This window comes from Thunnus thynnus, chromosome 19 (genome assembly GCF_963924715.1).
Source record: "Thunnus thynnus chromosome 19, fThuThy2.1, whole genome shotgun sequence".
NCBI lineage: Eukaryota > Metazoa > Chordata > Actinopteri > Scombriformes > Scombridae > Thunnus > Thunnus thynnus.
The window spans coordinates 16,031,114-16,043,628 of NC_089535.1; the positions used below are offsets into that span (position 1 = coordinate 16,031,114).

The following is a 12,515-nucleotide window of genomic DNA, read 5'->3' on the forward strand; positions in this document are numbered from 1 at the left end:
GAGAAATGAGAAATCTTCAGGGTTAACTTGTTTCCAGTTTAACAAAACACAGGGTTTGAGCTTGTCAACTTGCAGCAGGTTTCTTATCTTTGCCAACAGCGCCCACTAGTGTAAAAAAAACAACCTTAACGTGTGTGTGTGTGCTGGATTACCTACAATGATCAGAGCAGACTGAGGGTGCAACAACTTTCTGTCTCAGCGCACAAAAAAACACAGAAAGAGCTACAATTTTTAATTAGGTGTTTCATTATTAATATTTTTTTTTGTTTTTTTTTTTACAACAATGTACACAGATTGAGAAATTGTCAACCGTCTCGTTACTGATCCTGTTCAGGCACCAGTTTACAATCCTGAAATAAAAGATGAAAACACTTTAAACATCAGCTACATTATATAAATGAGGACATCAAGTTGTTTTGTGCATTCTGGCAGCTCGCATAAGTGTAACAGTTTGGTCTGGAACTCGGTAGGATGATGTACGTTTCCCTCAATAAACATGACACATAAATACTGTGATTCTCTTCAGGAGATTAACTGTGGACATAAATGCAACGCTACTGTCTTTGGATTTTCCAAACAGAAGACGTAGGGCATTTTTGCTGTGATAGGCTAAAGGGAGAAAAAGGCATTAGAGACATTGATCAGATCAATTAGTTTGAACCCATCTGAACCCTTGATAAAAAAAAAAAAACAACAAACCCGCCCCCCCAAAAAAAACAACAAAAAAACAACAAAGACACTTGAGTAATTTTTGAACATGCATGAAACACAAATCAGACAAAACTACAGTGAACCAGAGCAAAAAGTGCCAGATTTGGCCGTAAATTAATTCATACAAATATTTAATTTAGTTTGTCAATTAGAATTAAAAAAAACAATAATCCATCACATAATTTTTTATCATCATTCTGTATCATAACCTTACAGTACCAGTGCCAATAGCAGCATCATAATACATTTGTGTAACATCACATAACAAGATGGGAACAACCAGCGTGCTAATTAATAAACCCAACTCTGTGCATTGACTTCAAGTGTTAAACTGAATTTGAATTCTTAACCTCTAACCTGAGGGTTTTGTGTAAAAATGTTTAAGCTTGAAGCTCCTACACCAGTAAGATTTAGACCTAAGTATATATTACAATTTGTCAGCATTAAGTTAAATGACAACATAGAAGTGTAACTACAAGGAAGGAGCTCGTATGGACTCTCCTTTGTCCTTTCAACAGTTTTTGTAGAGACAGTTCAAGTTTGTGCGTGCTTTTGTGACTTAGCCAGAGAACCAAGTTTATGCATTCCATTATACAAAAAAACAGTTATGGCTTTTGTAACCGTAGCCTGAAAGGGAGAAACAGCATCGCAAGTCCTTCGTAGTTGTGATACTTTCGAGGAATCAAGAAAACAACAGAAGCAGAACCGCTGCTGAACTCCAGACTTTTTTTTCACTATTTCTTCTGAAAATGAAGGTTGTTTTGGGCAGTCAAGTATCAGGTTTATGGGTTTTTTTTTTTTTTTTTTTTTTGAAGTCGTTGACCTACATTTGTCATTTTTCAAGAACAAAAATCTAGTAAAAAAATAGTGGTTAGCAGTGAAATAGCACAATAGGGAGCTGAGTACTACACATTAAAAAAAGCTTGAGAAATGAAGCGCAGTGCAGAAGTGAACATGTCCAATTTAGTTTGAGCCAGAGACAGTTTGATCATCGCTACTTCACAGAAGTATGAAGTATGTACATGACAGACTTCGGTCTTCAAAGGAAAACTTATGTTCTGTTCTTGTTCCGTTGCATATGATTTGAACAAAGCCTCTCTGACAGATTAACGCACAGACACAAATAAAAACACATTCTTTCCAACTCACTTTCTTTATGTACAGGATAAAGCGACAAACTGTTCATCTATCAGGCCAACACCGCTATGTGTCGTGACCGTATGTGCAGCAAACCGACGACGACGACGACGACGACGAGGAGTCTTTAGAAAGCAAAAGCCTGTTGGCCGAATGCTTTGGCTGGACGCTGCTGTGGTCATCAAAGCCTGAGAGAAACGGCGGCTTCAAGCTTTTGTCTTCTCCCGACTTGATCGTACTGCGCACAGTCTGTCAAGCGATTGTGTGTGTGTTGCTTCAAGATTACTGGCCCATTTGAAGAATCTGAAATGTCCCTTTGAGTTTATTCTCAGTCATTTTTTTGCACCTTTTCCTGGTTTTTCTGAACTTTTTGGTGGACGACTTTTACCGTGGTGAGAAAATTTCCCAGGAATAAGACGAGAAATGTCAGCGCCAGCATAAACACCTGAAAAAAAAAAAGAAAGAAAGAAAGAAAGGAAAATTTCAAGACCAGTTATAACATGCATCGTTATAACTGTATCTGTATTAGGAAACTTTGCAGGGCTAGATACAATTCAAACACTTCACCAGACTTCATCACAGGTAACACGAGCCTCAAACTATATTTTTAAAAAAAGAAGCCTGTCCTCTTTTAATCAAACCATTTATACTCCACATCAACGTGTTTATGACATTTAGGCGACGGATCTGCTAAATGCGACCCTCACCTGCCACTCCTTACAATCCTCATGTCCTGCCAAGCGAAACAGGCTCACCGAATTGTACAGCTGCCAAAACTGTAAAGCAAGAAGAGACATTATCATTCACAATATCGCAGCACACTCTGGTTTTTCTCCCGAGCTTAGGCAGTCTCTCTCAAAAATGCTGCGTTTGTTCAACTGTGTGTTCTAAAGAAAAAATCTTTTCATGCACTTAGTAAACAAACGCTGGTGTAAAATGTGTTGTGGTAATACCCCCATGAGCTTAAATGTTTTACAATTTCATAATGTGAGTGTGCAAATCTACGGCTACTATAATAAAGCTGTAGTTACTTACATGGCCAAAAAAGAGGAATGGCAAAAGAAAAGTGAGGCCTCTCCACATCCAGGACTGAAATCCCTCTGCAGAGACACAGGAGGAACTGTAACAGTGACCTCAGGACAATCTGACATAGTATATTACACAAACAATCACTGTGTTGTCTCAAGAATCTGACATTAGAGATGCTCTTAGGAAAAAAAAAATCCCTTGAGGCCTTACTCAAGTTTCTCTGACATCTGCGCTGCAGTACACTGATGTTAACAGCTGTCTCGATCTCTCACCTTTAGCCTATTTTTCCAGACATAGTGTTGCGGATGGCTCGAAAGTTCAAACGATTGAAATGACTACAACCAAAAATAGCTTACAACTTACCCACTGTGAGGTCCAGCTGATTCCTCTCACCCAGAGCTCGCAGCCTGTACAAGCAGCCGCTCTGGTAGTAATACTGGAGGAACTGGACAAAACCTGGATAGAAAAAAAATAAGACAGATTACAGCACAGTCAAAACTTTAAAATGTTGAACAGATCAATGAAGTTTGGAAAACTCAAGTCTCAGTACTGCAGGATGAAAGTGTCATTTTGGAGGACTAGCATTAGCTTAACACCAGCTATCAACCCATAAAGATGGAATAAAAACTAAAAGTCAGAAGAAGCCGGTAATGTGAAGCTTTGCACACTGAAATGGGGCCATTCTGTCCTCAAAAACAAACAAAAACAGTCTCAGTTTAAGCATTTGGCAGGTGAATTTCTCCCCCATAAACAAACATCTGTCTGTATAAACATTTGACTTATGACCCAAAACGCCAGCCAAACATTGGTGTACAGGGCATCACCATGAGTCTACATGTGATATACTATGCAAAGACTGCGACCATCAGTGTGTCACTTCTCTATTCTAATGATGAGAATTTCACAGACGAACTGTTTTATTATAAATGCAACTATTATTAGAGAGCTGCGGGTGAAGCATCTACAATATAGTATGAGTCATGCTACAATTGAACTATTCTTATATAGCTGAGAGTCTATTCAGCGTTGGCCCTAAATATGAGGACGGCTGCGTCACTTCTCCCAGTTGTTTACTTACTGCAACTCTGAACATGTTTACACTGTTACTACGTGTTTGAGCAGATACTAGTTCTTTGTTGGTTTCACTGACATATAAAGTGATTCAAAAGGACATTTCACTGTTACATAACCAACTTTGTGTTGGGGGGTGATCCTGCCCTTGACCTACTCCAGCCTTGGTGAGCTATCACACCATGGTGTCACAGACTGACGGCAGCTGACAAAAGAGCACTAGAGGTGAAATGTTGAGCTGAGGGTGTTATGTTCTCTTTATTTCTAGGGGTGGGGGGAGTTTTATTGCCTATTTAATACTATTATTATTATTATTATTGTTATTATTATACTTTCTATCAATGCTGTCCACTTTTCTATATCACTGTAATTGGCTGAGCCTGAGCACCTCAATGCTTGCATATTTACTTGGTTTAAATTTGGGTAAAAATACTCAGATAAGTCCAAAATTTTTCCAAGTCCAAGTTATAACTAATGAGATTTCAGCCGCACAAATTAAGTCAATATCTTTAAAAATAACAGCTTTTTAGTGTTAAAGTCCCTCTTTTTGTTACAATCCTTTCATCGCAGCTGAACAGTGTCTGTCGAGACACAATTTTCTTTTTACTGAAAAGACTGAAACTGTGGAAGATAGACTTTATTTAACTAATTCAGACAGCTGGAGCCTCATATTAGCTTTAGATAAACTTTTAAGTACATTTTTGCTCAAAATGCAGTCTATGGATTTTGTCCTCCATCACTTACATTGTACATAAATGTATTAGGAGGAGATCATCTCATGGTCAGTATGAACAGGAGGAATTATTACAGCATGACAAACCTATTTCAATGTTCATTTAGGCACCTGACTATTGACTACTGACTACACACTTTAAAAACAGTGAACCTCTCCTTTAAACTCAGAGTGTAATTATTCATTAAGCTCTATTTAGTTTTGAGTCTAGTAACCAGGTTCACTCACTCTGATAGATGGAGAAAGCAAGGAACTGACTTCTGAACATCTGATACATGGGCCCCTCTGGCCTGTGAAAAGACAGAAGATTAAACAAAAAAAATCAAATGAAGAAAGAACCACTTAAACTGTAGCCTTTATAACCTTAGCAGTCGCTAACTTGTACATGGTTGTCAAAAAGTTCAAATAGGATTTCTGAAATGATGCGACACAATGACATTAAAAGACAAAAACTCACCAGGTAAGCATCACACCTGACAGAAAGGTGGACACATAATGGTGAGAAACCCACCATCCTTTAATCCTGAAAAGGAAAAAAAAGAGGAAGAGATGAAGAAGAAGAAAAAAATAATCAAAAAGTGTTACAACTGCATCTTCAATATGTTCAATAAAATAATTGTGAACAGTTTCAGATGACTGCAGTGCCTCTTATTGATGTCACAACACACCTGGAGCCATTGCTCATGAGGATGCTTTCCCTTATCGTCAATGTGCAATAGTACCACACCAACAAAAAGTTGAAGATTTCATCAGTGACACTAGAAAATAAATAAATAAACAATTAAAAATCACATTTTAATTAAGTGACAACATTGACAAAAATAATGCTTGAGGGGGAAAAAAAGTTGTCTCACCGACAGTTGAGAAAGAAGAGGCAGGTTATGGCTCCAAACATCAGGATTATTGTCATATAAAGCTTGAACTTCTCATACTCGTCTTTGTAGGCAAATCTGTGTGAATGAATGGACAAAAACAAGATAAGAAACTGACAACAAGCACCACAATCCAGAGTCTAAACCTGTTCAAGCTGTCTTAAGGCCTGAGGAAAGTTCACATACTTTGCCTGGTTGCTGAGAAGCGTTACGTTCACATTGCCCAGGACTAAATTCAGGTAGAGTCTGAAAACAAAACAAAAAAAATGTCATGTAGGTAATTAAATACAGAAACAAAGGGAAAGAAAATTCACATGAAAAAGTACTGACCCGTTCTTCTTTGGCAAATATGCTTCCATATCAAAGAACACGTTTTCTTTCTCTTTGATTTGTGTTTTGATGTCAGTTATTAGTTCGAGTTGCTTTTCATCACATGCTTGTGCACACCTGTGACAAAAACACAAAGTGTTCATGAGTGGAAACAGCATCTTCTTCCATTTATGTTTTATGTTTTAAGAGTGACAGAGAGGAGTGTTGTGTCCTGATCAGAGAATACGTACTTTTTCAAGCTTTGCCTCAAGTCTTTGAGGCATTTTCTCTGTTTACTGATGGCACTGCTGCATGTTGCTTGGAGGTTGGTGAGCTCCTCAAGCTTTTGTCTGTATATTTTGTGAGTTTCCTGGCGATCAAAGAAATACACAAAGTGAGCGTAGAAAATTTGCAACGGTAGACTCTCAGAAATATACCTTTCTATAAAATCAAGAGACGTACAGTCACATATGTATCAAAATGAAATTACAAAGTACGACTGATAGGTGATTGCAACAAAGAAAAAATGGAATAAACGCTAAATGAATTTGTAATATTCCACTGAAAACTCTTTTTTTAAACCCTACTCTCACATATCTTTGCTAGGCTGAAAAAACACTGAAAAACTTCAGACGAACAGGGTCTCTATTCAGCGGACATGGAAATGCTTCATGCTGTGAAATCTTCTTTGACCCTTCTGTCTAAACACAAACAACCCACAACACTGTATTATGTGGTGAGATAAATATTCCAGTGTACATGCACTTACATGCACCAGACCACACCACCCCCACTTTTTCCCGTCAGCACTGGTTTATAAGACATACTTCTTCATTTTCTTATCATTTGCACATGTAGAATTTAGGAAGATCTGACTGGGATCATGTAGTGTGAGACTGTCAAGGATCAACAATCAAGAAAAGGTCAATCTGTCCACAAAGTTTCTTTCATTATAAAAATGGGAGAAGTGGTTTGAACAGAAGGTGTTTAGTCAGCTATGTTCTTGTCACCTCTATTGGAGGCCTGCTTGAAACTGAGTTTTGAGTAAAGCAAGTTAAAGTACACATCCTTGGAAGTAATAACTGCATTTGATCTGCTTCACTGCAAATCTCAGAGGTCAAAATAAAAAACTACTGGCTCATGTCCAAAACTAGACTCTGGGAAATGTTTGATGGAGGAAATAAACTCAATAATACATGATCCACTATGTCATCCAAGCAAAGTAATCACAATAGTCATTGTGGTTTCGATGTACAGTATGTATATCACATGACAGAGACACACACACACACACACACGTACGTCTCATCACTGCCTGGTGGTTGTAATTAAACTGATGTGTCACTCAAAAGGTTTACTACAGGTAAATAAACTGATTGATCAATTACTTGATCGACAGAAAATGAATCTGCAACTATACTGATAATCGTTAAACTAGTTTTTCAAGCAAAAATACCACAAATTTCTATGTTCCACGTTCTCATTAATCTGGAAGTGCTGCATTTTTTTGTCTTTTGTGATAGTAAACTGAATATATATTTGGGTTTTAGAGTGTTGATTTCACCAAACAAGCAATTTGACAGCAGTTTGTCATGATTAACATTTCTCACAATATTCTCACATTTTATAGCCAAAACGAGTAGTTGATTAATCAAAAATATTATTGGCATATTCATCATTAATAAAAAGTCTTTTCAAACCCATGGACCCCAAAATTTGGATTTGAACCTGAAATGCCACAGATGTAAAAAAAAAAAGATCTGGTAAGAAGCAACTATGAATGGGAGACTGCTAGTATGAAGGTGTCAAGTTGCACTCCTTTTTGTTGTTGTTTTAGCAGAACATGCATCCCAGGACAGCTGACAGTCACCTTCATCACATCTCCCTGCGGAGCAGCTCTAGATTTATCATTTCTGATGGCATCACAGATCCACCTCTCAGTCGTCTAATGCCAACATGAGGAGAGGAATGGTCGTGCCACACAACACCACATGCTACCCTTTAATACCTCAAAGTGATTGTTATTTGATATTATCGACTATACATTATGTTGTTTCAAGTTAGCCAGCTAGCTAACGTGAGCTAGCGCGGTAACCTGATGATGTATTCACCGGCTACGAATTAATTTACTCAGGCAAATAGTAGAAAACACGTGCAGTTACCTATACTGTCTCTAAGTAACTTTGGTCGCAGTAATTTAACATGAAACAATCGCTCAGTGTTGCACTGTGTGGTTAACTACTGCAACGTTAGCTGCCCATTAGCCGCATAACTCACTAGGCTACTAGCAGCAAGACAAGCAACCTGCTGCTAACGTTAGCGGCTGTAACACACGGGTGTTACCGTAAAGTAAAAGGTGATAAACGCCCGGTGAAGTATATTCCACCCTTGAGATAATGCTAACTACAACCGCGCAGTTACAGAGAGGCTCAATGCTGAATGAATGGCGAATACGGAAAAGAGCCTGTCAAACTAACGTCTCTGCTGTCAGTACCATCCACGGTACGCTGCTTACAGCCAGCAGTCTACCACGTATAGTGTACTCGTTTTTAATGTTTTCTGTCACCTGTAATTGTTGATATTCATCGTCAATTTCCTCCCACTCCGTCTGAAACTTCGGTTTAGACATCGTGGTAACAGTGGGTGATGCGGCGAAGAGGACGGCTTCTCTGACTCTCCTCACACAAGCTGACTGTCCGCTCCTTTTTAATTGGGCTGTGTGGAGCATGCGCATATCGTAAAACATTTGTCAGGTGTTTTGTTGAAGTCTTTTCCCCCCTCGAGCAAACGTTCCCCCTCTGTAAAAATTATGGTTCCTGTGGCACCACCTCCGTGGTTGGGGTTAGGACTAAGGTTATGGTTATGGTTATGGTTATGGTTAAGCGTAGCAGAAATAAGTGGTTGTAATCAATGTAAGTTTGGGGTCAGGTTAAGCGCTTCAGAAGTGATTGGTTAGGGCCAGGGATAAGGTTGTGTGCAGGTTAACGTTAGGGGACACACATATCGACGGGGAACAGACTTCGACACAACACCTGTCAGCCGTTGAGGCCAAGCTATTTTTGTAGTTGAACCACGGCAAAATTAATTTGGAAATAAAAATGTGTTGAAAATTGCCAAAAAAGAGAGTTGGGCATCAGCTGGGCCCCCAGGACGCATTTAACTCTAATTTTCAAATGACTTTGAATATAATATAACGTTTTACACACTGCACTAACAGTACACACTTCGGTTGCTAGGATACAAAGAATGCTTAGCTCTCTCTGGGATGCGGACACCAGCTAGCGCTGATATACTGCTCGCCGTCTAACATGTTTTCCTAATTTACTCTGCAACTGCATGGCCTGAGTTTGCAAGCGGATTGAGTTTAAGTAAGTCATCCGCTTGGACACATCGCTATTACAGGTACAAGTACTTTGCTTTGAATGAGCGTTTGACATCCTAATGTGTTGAGTTACAGAGCAGCTAGCCACTGTAGTAACGTTAACTATAGCTAGATGGCCTTGTAGTTAACTTGCTAATTAGAGCACATTTAACTGATTAAATATGGGTTCATTGTTCGTGCAGTAGTGTATATGATTGTTTTTGCACTACTTTTCATCAGCATCGTCTTTATAAAATCAGTAAAGTGACATACTCCAAGGTAGGAGTTAAAGAACAGGTGGCATTTTTTGTGGTCTAAATCAGGATATTGTATTTACCGAAGTGCATTGTTAAAAGGACGGCTTCACAATTTTGCATGTCCAAATGAACATTGATATAGCTTTCTTTTTTTGCCATCATCATTCCTCCTGCTCATACTGACCATCAGAAGATCCCTTCATAATGCACTTCAAATGTAAGTGAAGGGGGCCAAACCCACAAGCCTCCTTCTGTGGAAAAATGTATTTAAAAGTTTATCTGAAGCTAATATGAAGCTTCAGTCGTCCAAATGAGTCAAATCAAGTAGATACCTTTCAACGTTACAGTCTTTTTAGTGCCAAAGTCCCTCTTTTTGTTACTTCCACCGCAGCTCAACAGGGAAACACTGTCCGAGAAAACACAAAAAGGGAATTTAATGCTAATGAGACTGTTAATGAGTCAGATATCCACTTGATATGACTCAGACTGCTGAAGCCTCCTATAAGCTTCAGATAAACTTCTAAATACATTTTTGCACAAAATGACTGTGTAGACACACTGTGGATTTTGGCCTCCATCACTTACATTGAAAGCATATTTTAAGGGGGTCTTTTAACAGCAAGTATGAACAGAAGGAATGATTACAGTGAGGAAAACTTCTTTCAGTGTCCATATGGACACCTGACTGTTATTTAAAAATAGACTTCAAAACTTGTGAACCTGTCCTTTATGTGCATAAATTCCTTGCACAAATGTGATCTACACTGAAAGTATAGCACTATATGAAAATATGGCGCTATAGAAATGATTTAATTTTTCACTTATGGGCAAAAAAACTGGCTAACCTGTACAGCACCATATGTCTAACATTTCATTTCATTCATCTTTTAGGGTTTTCACCAAACTTTGCACCCAGCCATGCCATATGTTAAAACATCTCACAAAAATCCGCCATTCTCAACACTGTTGGATATTAAGTCACAGAAATGTGGACTGCGCCGAACAGTTTTCTCGGTCACTGGGAATGAATACACTGGGGAGTGGCAGAACAACCAGAAGCATGGTGAGATACTGTGCAGCTCCTACCATGAACTACAGATTTGTGAATACCTACATATGAATCACAAAATACTCTGGCTACACTATGCTTATTGACTATGCTTATTGATTTTCAAGGGAAGGGAACTCAGGTGTGGAAGAAGTCTGGTGCCATTTATAATGGAGAGTGGAAATTTGGAAAACGTGATGGATATGGCACCTACAGTGTACTACTCCCAGAAACAAAGGAGTATGTACGGAAGTACTGTGGTGGATGGAAAAATGGAAAGAAGCATGTATGTATCTGATACACTATTATACACACACTGTAACAAAATGTACGTGCACCCTGTGATATATTTTGTATCCTTATTCTTATCTCTTTAGGGGTATGGCACGTACTTCTACAGTAACTCAGCAGTTTATGAAGGTGAGTGGAGTGAGGGTCTCCGGTGCGGCTGGGGAAGAATGTACCATGAGAGTGGAGACATCTACGAAGGAGAGTGGATGAAGGATAAGAATCATGGACAGGGCATCATTCGATTTGGTAGGAGCTTGTTGCTTTACATTTTCATCTAAAATACATTACAGTTTAGTGGGGCAAGAAAGTGAATTTTGGAATTTGACTTTCCATTGTCTGTCCAAGCAAACGGCAGCTGGTATGAAGGCACCTGGAGGGATGGCAAGAAGAACGGCAATGGAAAGTTCTACTATCCTGACAAAGGCCAGCTATATGAAGGCTTTTGGGTGGATGGAGTAGCAAAATGTGGGACCCTGTCTGATTTCGGAAGGGACGAAGCACCAACACCAACAAAGTATCCCATTCCACAGGTACAACATGTTGACTGTATCTACTTTTTACGGCCACCCATCTAAATAAGCTAGACTTTCTCATCCCTCTGCCACTAATTACGTTATACAATCAACACTCTTCTCCAAATGCAATTTTGTAGATTAAAACATGAACACATCTCTTTTTTTTCAAGATACACCTGGTGGATATGCAGATGGTTTTAAGGGAGGCCCAATCGGCATACCTTGATCAATGTTGATGAGCAACAAGAGGATCAACACCATGTTTCCACCCCACCAAAAACTCACAGAATAAAAAATAAATACAAAATGTCATAACGATATTCAACATGTTCAGTTTTGTCCAAAATATTTCCACCCAAATAATTTGTTCTTTTCTGTGGAGAAAAAACCCCACATCCATCAAAATTTCAAATCAATTGAGCACAATAGTGCTACAATTCAACATGTTACTTAAATTTACTACCAATGCAGATGATTAGTGTCATGATGATAAAAGGTTTGTTGCTAACTGTCTTATCACATAATAGAGCAGTTCTAGGGTCCCTAAAATATAATCAATCTACGTACATGAGGAAAAATAATGACATACCTAATTACTCTATTCACTACATGGATCCACATGTTACTAAAGTAAACACAACCAAGAGCTATTAAACTTGGTCATGTGGTAAATTCAGTGTTAGTAAGTATGGAATAATCAAATGATACATCCACTTATTCTTCTAATAGGGTTTAGTCAATTGTTAGTTTTTACTGTATTCTCTTTATGGTGCATTCAGACACTCGTACACTGTGAATGTCCCTGTGAACCTTCAACAGTTAACAGATACACAAGCCAGACTTTGTTATTCAATAAGAAAGCTCTGATGCTGATGCTTCATCTAATCAGTCAGATAAATACCAGCTCCCACAACTAGCCTGAAAGAAGATCCACCCCAACCTGTAATCATGATGGAATATGAACCTCAACCTTTACAAAATTAAGCCCTAATATTGACATATACTCCACGGAGGTCAGAAAGTGATTCATATACAGTATTAAAAATAGGTCATAAGTCTTTTGAAAGCTTCAGACATGCCTGACTCAGTTGGTTAGCCAGCATAAGGAGGATGATCTCATAAATAAATACACTCATGAAGTTACATATTCAAGCTGTGACTCGAAACTCTGAAACTTTGAA

General features: G+C 38.6%; 2 protein-coding genes across 4 annotated transcripts; one reads left to right on the top strand and one right to left on the bottom strand.

Moving 5' to 3' along the window:
- Window positions 1-217: 217 nt before the first annotated feature.
- On the bottom strand, window positions 218-8,611 carry tmem120b (transmembrane protein 120B). The gene is made up of 12 exons (XM_067575339.1): window positions 8,429-8,611; window positions 6,114-6,232; window positions 5,884-6,000; window positions 5,740-5,799; window positions 5,536-5,631; window positions 5,350-5,439; window positions 5,139-5,204; window positions 4,910-4,971; window positions 3,241-3,333; window positions 2,884-2,948; window positions 2,556-2,624; window positions 218-2,293 (listed from the first exon to the last, which is right to left on the bottom strand). Exons 1-12 carry the CDS (start codon window positions 8,606-8,608, stop codon window positions 2,177-2,179), a joined length of 1,134 nt encoding a protein of 377 aa, XP_067431440.1. The 5' UTR covers window positions 8,609-8,611; the 3' UTR covers window positions 218-2,176.
- A 66-nt stretch (window positions 8,612-8,677) lies between these two features.
- morn3 (MORN repeat containing 3) lies at window positions 8,678-11,654 on the top strand. 3 transcript variants are annotated; one of them, XM_067575344.1, is made up of 6 exons: window positions 8,678-8,774; window positions 10,372-10,543; window positions 10,657-10,814; window positions 10,906-11,065; window positions 11,165-11,349; window positions 11,505-11,654. In XM_067575344.1, exons 2-6 carry the CDS (start codon window positions 10,399-10,401, stop codon window positions 11,568-11,570), a joined length of 714 nt encoding a protein of 237 aa, XP_067431445.1. In that variant the 5' UTR covers window positions 8,678-8,774; window positions 10,372-10,398; the 3' UTR covers window positions 11,571-11,654. The 3 variants fall into 3 exon arrangements, with proteins under 3 accessions (XP_067431445.1, XP_067431444.1, XP_067431443.1); XM_067575343.1 differs by lacking the exon at window positions 8,678-8,774 and adding an exon at window positions 9,079-9,230; XM_067575342.1 differs by lacking the exon at window positions 8,678-8,774 and adding an exon at window positions 9,081-9,264.
- The last annotated feature ends 861 nt before the right edge of the window (window positions 11,655-12,515 follow it).